At 44.3% G+C, this 12,707-nt stretch overlaps 1 protein-coding gene across 4 annotated transcripts in view; it reads right to left on the reverse strand.

Annotated features, from left to right (window-relative positions):
- The window catches only part of LOC137431342 (transducin-like enhancer protein 4), a 71,902-nt gene that overhangs the window by 30,610 nt on the left and 28,585 nt on the right, over positions 1 to 12,707 (reverse strand). For 2 of the 4 annotated variants that reach the window (XM_068122570.2, XM_078781877.1), the window contains exons 8-10: positions 11,284 to 11,306; positions 10,640 to 10,726; positions 159 to 212 (exon numbers count right to left, since the gene is read on the reverse strand). In XM_068122570.2, coding sequence (XP_067978671.2) covers positions 159 to 212; positions 10,640 to 10,726; positions 11,284 to 11,306 — 164 coding nt within the window. Of the gene's footprint in view, positions 1 to 158; positions 213 to 10,639; positions 10,742 to 11,283; positions 11,307 to 12,707 lie in introns of all 4 variants that reach the window. The other 2 variants (XM_068122571.2, XM_068122569.2) reach the window with 1 other exon arrangement.

Consider the following 12,707-nt stretch of genomic DNA (forward strand, 5'->3'; position numbering starts at 1 on the left):
TCATATGCAAATGAGGAATTATCAATACACCATGACATGACCATAACTGATAATTATTTTGGTGCCAGAGAGATCAACAAAACATGCAACTAACCTCGTCAGAAAATGTCAAAAAATAATCATACATCTCAGAAAGCTGCAGACAAGGAAGTACAAACCTCATTTGAGACATCAACCACGAGGTTCTCATCACTTTTTTCTGTATCACTTTCCTGAAAAAAAAGTTTTATCCTTCTTGCAATTTGCTCATATTACACTTACAACAAACACTGACGCAACAATTGAAAGTGGTACAAAACAACCCGCAGTCATTCCCGCCAATAATAATCTATATATAATGGAGCAAGTGTTTGTATGTATGGATGGCCGCTCTATACCGATTGGTTGGACTGCTGGCCTGATGCCACCCACAATTGAAAACATGTAAAAAAAAAATCATGCTTCCGCCATTTTGGTAAGCCTAAGACATCTTTGGAAGTGTCATATTCACAATCACCATGCCTCCCCTACAAGTTTTCTGTTCAACGTAAAACAACCTAGGCGCCTGAAGGATCATCAAATATCAAAAGGTTGGAGCCGATAGGTGTCATGGGCCTTGCGAAGGCGACAGTAAATTTCGGCCTCAGGCTTCATGCCTCCGGTGTCAGCCGGAGTTATTGTATATGCACATAAGCAGTAGGCATGTTTTTGCTTCATGTACGTAACGCGGATTATTTTTATTTTTGGGAGCGATCGAGGCAGCAGTCTGATGAATAATGCACTACCCAAATAAAGGGATGTGTCAGAAGAACACGTTGCACAATTGGAACAACATCTCCAGTAGGACAGGTAATCTGCTAGTAGTAATAATAATAATAATAATAATAATAATAATAATAATAATCAGTGATTAGAAATTAGGCATAGACCCTTGTTTGTGTTTGCGTAGTTTGTAGGACTTTCCTGCTTGTATTAAAAACACACGGATAGGGATAAAATGTCCGTTGTGTTAATGGAGTGACAACACTGCCCAAAAAATTATTGGATAGTTAAGTTGTAGTGTTTCATGATCCTCCATATTTTGGAACCAGGCAGGGCAAGGTAAGTGAGGATGTGATAGCATTGGAAAGGCATATGTGCTGCCAAATGACACCCTAAAAAAAAAAACGTTTTCATGCTCCATTTGATTGTATTGTATGTAAATTATAATACAACGAACTCGTGAGATCACGAGAAGCAACTTTCAGAACCACGTTTTACAGTTTAAACTCCGTGCTACGTGTCAATGTGTCACGCCTTTCCATCTGGATTCACTTTTTTCCTAATTACTCCCGCCAGGGAGTAATGCATTCGCTCGTGTCTGTGTGTGTGTGTGTGTGTGTGTGTGTGTGTGTGTGTGTATGTTCGTGAACAAGATATCTGGAAAGGTTCTGAACGGATCTGGATGAAAGTTGGTGGGATGATTGCCCCTGGGATAAGGAAGAATTGATTAGTTTTTGGTGAAGCTCAGGATATTATTTCGGATCCAGGAATTTTTTGAATGATTTTTTACCATTGGAAGATAGGGCTCCAACTTGACCCACAGCGGGAGTATGCGCTCTACTGAGTGGCGTTCTAGTTCCTATTTCTATCACCTTGCACAGTAAATAAATCCGTGTTACGGTGTTGCTGCATCGATCTCTTATCTTGTATAATGAGGTTTAATATGCACTCGGTAACATGGACATCGCCCATTGGCCCAAGGGATGGAGGGGTGTAACTGTTGGACGTGTGTTATGTAATTACGTCGATCAAATGTAGATATCTCATGGTGTATGTCCCAATCAGACGGCCAGGATCACGTGTCAAGTGAGTTCTTTAACTTTAACCTTTCCTTCCTCTGCTGCTCTGTGGTCTCTCAGCTCCAGTCTCTAGGCCATAGAAATACCACACCTTGCTGCATGCATGTTTGATGCAGTTTTTGTAAACGGCCTTGTAGCATACCTGCCTGCTCTTCTGCTTCAGTATTAGGCTACCTTTCACCAAGCCCAGATCTGCTTGGACCAGGGATTATACATTCGTTTTATTGTTGACAAATGGTACGAATATTATTATTGTTGTTAACATTATTAGTATTAACTAGGGCATGCCCGTACTATATCTATATCTAAAATTATATCCCCCCCTCTATTTACATGAAATGGTTTGGTCCATGAAATGTTTTGGTCCATTCGCAACGCCAAAGCGAACGGCGAACGCTTTACATGAAATGGTTTGGTGCATGAAATGTTTTGGTCCATTCGCAACGCCAAAGCGAACGGCGAACGGCTTGCGAGTACAGTGACAATCCCCCCGGGGTTTTTATTAGTTTTAAAACATAGTTTAACGCCAACATAGCGCCAACATAGTTTGCAAACGTGAAATAAATGAATACGCTCTCAAATGTGCCATCCGAGGCAGAGTGTGTCCGCCACGTTCGGCACACGCGATAGCTCGCTGCTCTCTGATTGGTTGAATCGTTTTTTGGACATAGCTCGGTAAGTAATTGTCCGATTAATATGAAACCTTGAAAAGGCACATCCTCGGGTCCCCAGCAATATACCTGGCAAGTTTAAAGTATATCGGACCCGTGGTTGTCGAGAAACAGCGGTCACAGACAAACAAACGTACAAACGTACAAACAAACAAACACACAGAGATTACTGGAATTATAGATAGATAAATGCTTTGTTACAATGTTATCATTGTTTTTGTTATTTATTTTGTAAAAGGAATACCATGCCATGGAAGGACCTATTAAACTGCTCTATGCACCTTAACATGGCGCGTGTTTAGAAACATAGGAATTCTTCCGGATTCCGGATTCCGGCAATGATCCGGATCCGGATTCGGGATTTTTAACAGGTTCCAGTGCTCTGTTGATGAGCCGGCTGGGGAAGCTGAAGCTCTTTCATATGCCCCCTCATTAAGAATTTCTGACTATGTCAGTACCTGCAGGGGGCGATATTTTTGACATTCGCCCCGGGCGCCACAAACCATCACTACGCCACAGGTAATGAACACCCTCTTAAGGCATCTCGTAAAATCCTTCCACACTTTCCACAGAGCTCACATCGACCAGCAGTAATCCACATTGGAATAGAGGTTCCCTGGATTGCATCCAAGCCTAAGGACCACTGGACATTTTTGGAGAGCCAACTGGGAGGCTTTCACAACAGAAGTTGAGGAGCAGACATCCAGCCTCATCCCTGTCCCAAAGAGCTAACGCAGCTTCTGCAAGATCCTGATAGATGTAGCCAAAAAGAACATAACATCCATTCACCTTCGGTGGTGGAGGTAATAACATCCCAAGTTGTTTTCGCAAATGCTGCACAGCTTGTTGGTTGCCAGAAACTGACCAACTCCTCCAACAGTATTAAGCTTCTGGGGATCCAGATGTTGCATCTGAGCTCTTGAAATCTCTGGACATAGCCAGACGACAAAGATGGCAGGAGACTGTTGAGGAGTTTGATTCCACTCATTCAAGTATAAAGGCATGGAACCGATTAAGGCATCTTGGATCTGCCTCACCTGCTCAACATAAACACTAAAGTATAAGCTAATGCTGTTGCTTCCAGGCTGCTCCTCAACTCAAAAGTTGCATCAACTAAGGCTCCCTGTGAAGTCTGTAAGGAACTCTCCAAGACCATTTCATCATCTCCTCCTATATCCATGCTTTCTTCCCCCTACACCAGGGCTGACATTGACACTGGCCTTTCCTCCAACAAAGCAAAAAAGCAGCAGGAAATGATGGTATCTATCCTGAATTATTGAAAAACTTGGGACCTCACGGACATGATTGGTTAGTTTCTCTTTTCACGAACATACATGCAACTGCAGCCCCACCAAAGTCATTGCTATCGTTAAGCCAAGTGAACCTGCTGCTGACCAATCTAGCTATTGGCCCATATCTCTATTACGTATGACATACAAGTTATTTGAACGTGTCCTCCTGGCAGGGCTCTCTCCACTGGTAAAGGCCAATTTTCCTAAGGAACTAGCTGGCTTCAGACGTGGTAGAAGCTGTGCTGATCGACTGCTTTACTTGCACTTACCACCCACATCGAGGTTGTCTACCAATGTGTGCTCAAAACAGGGTGCTGCATTAGTTGACCTTTCAACAGTGTATGATATGGTATGGTGACATGGTCTTCTGCTGAAAGCTGCCAGACTTTTCCAATACCAAACCACAATGCATGTCCTTTCTTCTATGCGAAGCAATCAAAGCTATGGGGTTTCACTCAGACGGCAAACAAACTCCTTAATGACTCTGAATGATGGTCTTCCCAAGGGTCTGTCTTAGCTCCTTTCCTCTTCGACACAATGTGAGCGACATGTCTTGTACCACCTCCAGAAAGTTTGCCTATGCAGATGATCTTGGCTTTGCTACCAAAGCAATCAACCTTGAAGATCTCAGCAGTATCCTGTCCCAAGACTTAAATGTAATGGAGCAATACTTCATCTACTGGCACCTCCACACAAACCCAACTTACACCACAGTTATCGCTTTTCATCTCAGCAACCGACTGGCTAACAGCAAACTCAATGTTTCCTTTTGTGGCATACCAGTCAAGAACGAACCATTCCCAAAGTACCTTGGTGTCACTTTTGATCGCAGCCTCATTTTCCGTGAAAACATAAAACGGGTCGCATAAAAGATCAAGACCAGGATAAACATTATTCGGAAACTAGCGGGCACCAGCTGAGGTTCTTCTCACTGCTATCCTTGCTCTTGTGTACTCTGCAGCGGGATACTGGTCCCCTGTTTGGGCAGAGAGCACCCACACAAAATACTTGGACACTGTCCTGAAAACACTGATGTGGATAATAAGTGGTACACTGAAATTAACACCCAGGCAGTGGCTTCCAGTCATGTCTAACAACCCCAACCACCCCATGATGTGTGCTGGAAGGCAACAATGCTCTGCATCAAAATCAACCCTGAGCTTCCAATCCATCGACCAAAACCAACCCAGAGTTTCTAATCCATCTACCAACTAGATGGTATTCATAGAATACTTACTCTGCACAGTCAACTTGGTGTGAGACAACTCTTCTATTTTTGAATGTTTCTTCTTTTTTTTTTTTCCAATATGGCTGCCAGACCACGTGAGCAATGACATCATAAATTTATATTCTCTAAATAATTGTTGCATAGATCATGCTCAATAAATTTCAAACCGATCAGACTAAGCGTTGTCCCTGTCAAATGATGACATCATAATTATGGCACGAATGACGTCATCGCTAACACCTATTCCCCATATGGAGTTATTTACAATGAGCCACGTTTCAATTTTTTAAAATGCTGACATGGCACACACTTTACTTTGCTGAAATGCAGACACAAATGTTATATTTTCGTCAAAAATCGTCTGAATTTCGCCAAATCTGTTACCTCAGCGATTGACAAATCTGAAATCAGAATTTTATTTCAGATCAAAATGGCCCCGTGAGGTCGCTCCGTACTTTGCCCCACTTGTCATGTGCAGTGTGATAAATAATTAATTCCAAGCCCACTCTAGAAGACTCTTCTTCACGCAATAACAACTTCCAGCTTCCAGACCGTACATCCAATCATCTCTGAAATTTGGCAGACTTGTTACACTTCATTACCTCTACTATAATATAAAGATTCACGTCGATCAATGAAGCGGTTCAAGTTATAAATGTTTAAATATTATCGTTTAATTATTTATATCTGCCAAACCACGTCACCTATCGCAAATTCCAAAAGGTCATTTTAGTAGACTGATATGCTGAACACATCTGTGAAGTTTCCCCTCGATAGGATCAAAAATGAGGGAGGAGCTAGGTTTTAAACGTTTATGCTTAAAAACATCATAACTCCGAAACCATGCGACGCATGACGTCATACTCTGACTTTTTGTTCGTCGTGGGTATGCGATTCTGCCTGCAAAATTTGGCCTCGATCTGTTCAGTCGTTTTGGAGAAAATCGGATTTTAGTGGTTTTTCAGGGTTTTCACTAAAAACAATATGGCGTCCGAACCACGTGATCTACGACGTCATTATAATTTTATTCCTGCATTAATTTATACCGAGAAGATGCTCAAGAAATTTCATCCTGATCGGATAAAGTTTTTTACTTGTCGAATTATGACGTCATAACGGCGGCACCTATGACGTCATCATTCACATATGTTATTCTGCATGGAGAGTTCTTTGCAAAGAGACCTGTCTCAATTATTTCTGTGCAGCGGTTTTTGAGATATAGAGGTGCAACGTTCCGACATTCCAGACTTGATCTGCTTAACAGAAACTTTCCTCCTTCAAGATGTCTCTGATTCCTTAATATCTCTTCCTGGTTACTCCCTCCTCTGGTTTGATAGACCTGAGCCTCGTCCTGGTGGTGGGGTGGCTATCTTTATGAAAAGCTCTCTTCCTCACTCTCCTTGCACTGCCCTCTCTCCACCCCACCCCCAGGAGTACCTCTGGCTACGGCTTCCTCTCCGCTCCCACCTTTTGTTCATATGTGTTCTGTAACGTCCTCCAAACAGTGATGACTCCATTTACATTTCGCTGTGTGACAACATGGACCAACTTCTATCCACTCATCCAAACTCTCTCTTCCTCATATGTGGCGACATCAACTGTCATCATGCCAGCTGGCTGGGTGTGGGTTCCTCTCTCACCAGCCAGGGCACCTCAGCAAAGGACTTCTGCGACTCATTAGGACTGACACAATCTGTCAATTTCCCGACCCGGATCGCAGTCAATGGAGTATCTTCTCTTCTGGACTTGGTTATGACAAACTTCCCTGCAAATGTCTGCTGCTCTTCTTCTGCTCCAATCGGTTCTTCTGATCATGTGCTTGTTAAAGTGGACATCTCTCTGGCCATTCTCAGAGAGCCTCCTCAGCGCCGACGAGTCTGGCATTTCACTCAAGCTGACTGGCACGGTCTGCAAGCAGCCATCAATCATCTGGACTTGTCTCCCATCTCTACTGCCTCTGACATCAATTCTTCCTGGGAATTCTTCCAAAGCAAACTGCTCTCTCTCTCATGCACAGATTTATCCCATCTCATCTTCAGTTGTCTTACCCTTCCTCCCGTCCATGGTACACTGAATCTTGTGGTGAGGCAGTTGCCCTGAAACAACTTGCCTTTGCCTCTTGGAAGGCAAATCCAACTGGAGGCAATCTCAGTTCATTCCCCCAAGCTCGGAACAAGTGTGTGTCTCCCCTCAGGAGTGCCAGGAAGCACTACCTCTCCACACTCAAGATTGAACTCTCAAACCTGTCTCCTTCCTCCAAATCCTGGTGGCGTCTGGTCAAATCCGTTTCTTGTGTTTGTTCCCCCGCCATCCCCTCCCTTGCCTCAAATGGCTACACAGTTGACAAAGCCGAATGCCTCAACTCTGTGTTTGCCTCAAAATCTTGTGTCCCAAACCCATCACTCTCTGTTCCCACCTTTCCCAGTCGAACCCAACTGCTCCTGGACTCTGTGTCCTTCTCTCCTGACAAGGTGGAGAAGTTTGTCTCAAACCTCGACTCTGATTCTGCAACTGGACCAGACGGTATCAGCCCACGGGTCCTAAAATCCTGCTCTGCTGCTCTATCTCACCCTCTCTAGGTTCTTTTCACCCTCTCTTTTGCTCAAGGTCATCTGCCAGCATCTTGGAAATCAGCAAACATTACCGCTTTACACAAAAAAGGTGCAAAAACAGATCCTTGCCACTACAGACCAATCAGCCTGCTTCCAATTATCAGCAAAGTCATGGAATTCATCATTGCTTCGGATATCAAATCCTTCCTCTTCTCCAATGGCTTGATCTCTGATCATCAATTTGGATTCAGACCAGGTCATTCTACTCTGGACATGTTGCTTCTGCTGTCTCAACAATGGATGGAGGTCCTCAATGCCAAACAGGAAATCAGAGCTGTTTCACTTGACATATCACATGCCTTCGATACGGTCTGACACCCAGCTCTGCTCACCAAACTCTCCTCCGATGGTATCCATGGAAATCTCCACTCATGGCTTGCGGACTTCCTCTCTGGTCGTAGGCAACGTGTGTCCCTGAATGGATTTCTCTCATCTCCCCTTCCTGTTCTGGCTGGAGTTCCCCAATGTAGTGTTCTGGGCCCTGTGCTACTTCTGGTCTTCATCAATGATCTCTCCGACTCTCTGGAAAATCCTCTCTATCTCTTTGCTGATGACTCCACTATCTGCTGCTCCATTCCTTATCCCTCAGATTGGCAGTCTGCAGCCTCCTCACTCTCTGCAGACCTGGACAAAATCACAGACTGGTCAAACAAGTGGAACATGTCTTTCAATCCTGACAAATCTCACACTCTTACTATGTCTCTCTGAAAAGACCGACTGGAAAACCCTCCCATCTACTTTCTCAACAATCCTCTCCAAGAAGTTCTGTCGCTCAAGCTTTTGGGTCTCACTATCTGCCATGGTCTTTCTTGGGAAAACCACATTTCCAAGCTGGCCTCCAAAGCCAGTCACCGACTGGGCATCCTCCGTCGTGCGAAGTCCTTCCTTAGCACACCTGAGCTCCTCACCACATACAACGATTTCATCCACAGCTCAATGGAATACTGTTCCCCCCTCTGGGCCGGTGCTCCTGCCTCACACCTAGCTCGGCTTCACACTGTTGAAACCAAAGCTTTCAGAATCATTGGAATCTCCTGCTATGAAGCTAACTCCGAGGGCCTTTCACTCACTCACCGCAGGCAGGTTGGTGGTCTTTCTGTCTTCTACCGACTCCTCTCCGGCCTTGCTCCCCCAGCTCTCTCTGTGCTCTGTCCCCCCAATATTCCTTCAGGTCACACAAGATCTGCCTGCAACCCTCTTATGGTTAAACTGCCAAAATCTAGGCTCTCTGCTCACCTTCACTCTTTCATTCCCCTTTTCTCTCGCCTCTGGAACAAACTTCCCCACTCCCTTCAATCCCACTCCTCCCTCCAGGTCTTTAAAACAGCTGTTCACCACCATCCCTTATCTTCCCCCATCCAAAACCTTGATCTTTTCTACCCCTGCTAATTCACCCCAGATACACTTTTTTTTTGAAATTTCAACTTCTTTCCTGGAAGTCCTTGCAGTGTTCATATGTTTTATACCTCTCCGACCTCCCCCCCAAGCCCTCCCCCTCCCACATTTCTCCCGATGTCCCTGCTCTCAAATGTGTTTGTGTCCTTCCCCCTCTCTCCCCATCTTGTCTACCGCTCCCCTTATTTTTGTGTTTTATGTGTCGGTTTGACTTTGTGTGATGACTGTTAGCTCTTTCACAAGCCTCGATCTTGTATACACAAAAAAAAGAAAAAGAGAAAAAAAGTTTTTGGTTTTTCCAAGATGGCGCCGTACCACGTGACCTGTGACGTCATAATATTCACTAAAATATTCTACAGGAGGCCCTCCTATGGTGAAAATTTCATGTCAATTGGACCAACTGTTGCAGGAAAATGAATTTTTAAAATGCAGACACGCACGTACGTACCCGAATGCTTAACCCTGCCTTTCGCTTCGCGAGCGCAGGGTAAATATGCGACAAGTCACACAACACTTTCTGGGGCTCTGCAAATGTTTTGAGTGAGGCAGGCTTAACACAAGGGACAAATGGCGCAATCCCTGGACAGACAACAAAAAACTGGCGAGTGATCAGACAGAAGAGTTCCCAGGCTTCAACCTTCCCCCAGAAACAGTGGCCTGCACACAACAGGATCCACAGTCTCCATTCAAGGACATCACACCACCTCCACAAATGGAGTTTCAAAGAACAGCCCACCATATGACTGTGTCATGTCACCCAAATCAGACTATTCATCACATTTTGAACGAGTATCATCTGTGGAAATTTGATGAAGGGTTTAGGGAAATCCACCAAACAACGGAGAGTGCTATGACTTGGCTGTCCATCTTGAATGGAGATCTGTGAACTGCAATTTGTCACACGCAAGAATAGAATAGAATTCCCTTGCTCGTGTCAAAATGTGGCGCCACTGTCAATACGTTGCCTTTTTACCCTTTGTCTCCTCACTCTTCCATTAAAAAAACATCAACGAAGGAAAACATCACGTAAAAGTAAAAAATAAAATAAAATATTTTGAAAAAACGTTTTGCTGTAGTTCAGCAACTAATTTTCAAGAGCCATTTAATTCGATTTGGGGGTAGTGGAGGGGCAGTTAGACACAATTCTTCAATCTTAGTAATGGTGAATATGATCGTCCTATAGTTTTGAGATAAATCAGATCCCAGTTAATGACAAAAAATTCCAAAGATTATGTTTTTAAGTGATTCTGCCATCAGTGGCCAAAAGTTAGCCAACAATTCAACTTTGAGCTCACACATTGTTTCACACCATTTCACACCGTTTCACACAGTTTCACACAGTTTCACACAGTTTCACACAGTTTTCAGATTCAAAACGAAACTTGTGCAAACCTCTTGAACATCCACCAAGAAATGCATTTGTTTCTCTATCTCAAGAAAATGCACAACATTACAATTGACCCTCAGTAGTTTCAACACCAAGACACTAACACATCGTCATGAGCGCTGGTCATCCCTAGCCACGCGGATTATAAACAAGCTAGTTACCTTGAACATTTGCAAAAAGTGCTTCAAAACCACAACCTGATTAAAAATGGGAACAGAGGTCTCGGCCACTCACGTGATTATTTGTCATATCCTTGGTATGTAGCTTTCGTTTCTTGCTCTCAACCTCACGGACACTGCTGGCTGGAGACACTGATTTGCTCTGTGTGCAAATGGACTGTCAGTGGCATTAGAATAATGACAAATTATCAAATAAACTAACCACCTCTAGAGGCCATTTTTCCCCGCAGGGTAGAGGTTGGCCTTTTCTGGGCACAGTGGTTCCCTTTTTGAAGCGATGTTTTATGGCCGGATGCCCTTCCTGCCGCCAATCCTGTTAGTCGCCTCTTGTGACACACAGGAAATTACCAGTGAACTGGTACTCAATTTGCAGACCTCGGAAGGATGACAGGGTGAGTCAACCCCCCTGGTGTTAATTCAGCGATCGACTGGGATTCGAACCCAGGATCCTAGGATCCCAAGCTGGCACCCTAACCACTAAGCCAACACCAGGCTGGAAATTATCAATTAAACTGAAAATGCAATATTAGTTACTCAAGCATCGTAAACTAAATGGACTCACCCACTTTTGCTTCAGCTAGTTAGGTGTTAACATGGATAATTTGCCAGCCCAGAGGCCTCCTCTTCTTACATAAATACAATATAACTTTTGTCACAATTAATTACTCCATCCTTCTTAACAAAAAAAATCTCACGTACCGTGCCAGGCTCCTTGTCTGGCCCTGCAAGACAAAAGCAGCCAAAAATGAATTTTTTTAGACAAACAACAAACAATCCACATCACCGTTTTCCTTCAAACATTACTTCACCGTTATAAATGTACACTTGTAAGCACATACAGTGCCTCAAAAAGTATTCATACCGCTTGACTTTTTCACATTTTGTTGTGTTACAGCCTGAATTTAAAATGGATTGAATTAAGAGTTTTCGTCACTGATCTACACACAATACCCCATAAGGTCAAAGTGGAAATCTTTTCTTTAGAAATTTGCACAAAATAATTAAAATTTAAACGCTGAAATGTCTCGAGTCAATAAGTATTCAACCCCTTTGCTATGACAATCCAACTTGAGCTCAGGTGCATCCAATTTCCTTTGATCATCCTTGAGATGTCTCTACAACTTGATTGGAGTCCACCTGAGGCCAATTAAATTGTTTGGAAATGATTTATAAAGAAACACACCTTTCTATAGAAAGGTCCTACAGTTGACAATGCATGTCAGCTGTGAACTCCAAGATAAAATTGTGAGGAGTGTTATGGATTCGGCCCTCGTTATGGTTGTTCTTATCATTGTTGGTTCTAGATATTATGCTTATTGTGACTTAAGGGAAAGGGTTGTGGTGGTTAAAAGATTTAAAAGCGCTCCTGGTAAAATGTGGCCGGAAATCCGGATCGTGACCGGAAGAGGTGGAGCGAAGAGAAAAAGGCGGGAGGAGATCAAAAAGAGACGTAGTTGTTGAAGCTCCGGCCCGAGCGTTCGACGTACAGTGCGAGTGAACTTTGCGTCCTTGAAGGGAAGTTCGGGCGATAAGAAATATCGCCGGAGTGCGTGGAGCCTGTGTCGTCGGGTATTCTCATTGAGGTTCCGGAGGATCCGGGCCTAAAAGCCCGGGTTGGAGTGAAAGCCGTCCGCCATCTTCGCCACGCGGGCAACCTGCAGTGACCAGGTTTTTGTCGTGTCGGCTGGGCATTATTCCCCGGTGGTTTGCCGGGGAAGGCTGTGCCAGAAAGGGGCACGTGAGAATTATACGGAGGCTCGCGGATTGAACCGCAACGTGTACGTCGGAGCGCGTCTTTGTGAGGTTCCTTTCCACAGCTGTGTTGCTGGGTGCTGAGCACGTGACCTCGGAGTCGTCTCGCTCGCCTACGCCTCAATTGACCATCGGGCCTTGACTCCCCGATCGCGGGAGCGCATAGAGACATTGGGACTTCGCCTTGGAGGGGTGCAGAGACATTGGGGGAGGTGCCGTGAGTGTGGGGTTAAGGGGCTTGACAAGGATATCATCGTAAGATTTGAAAGTAGGGGTGATTGCCCCCATTGTTGTATGGCTCTTTGTGTGTGATTTATAATATACTAGGGCATGCCCGTACTATATATATATCTAAAATTATATCCCCCCCC

This window comes from Myxine glutinosa, chromosome 7 (assembly GCF_964187855.1).
Source record: "Myxine glutinosa chromosome 7, kmMyxGlut1.1, whole genome shotgun sequence".
Lineage (NCBI taxonomy): Eukaryota > Metazoa > Chordata > Myxini > Myxiniformes > Myxinidae > Myxine > Myxine glutinosa.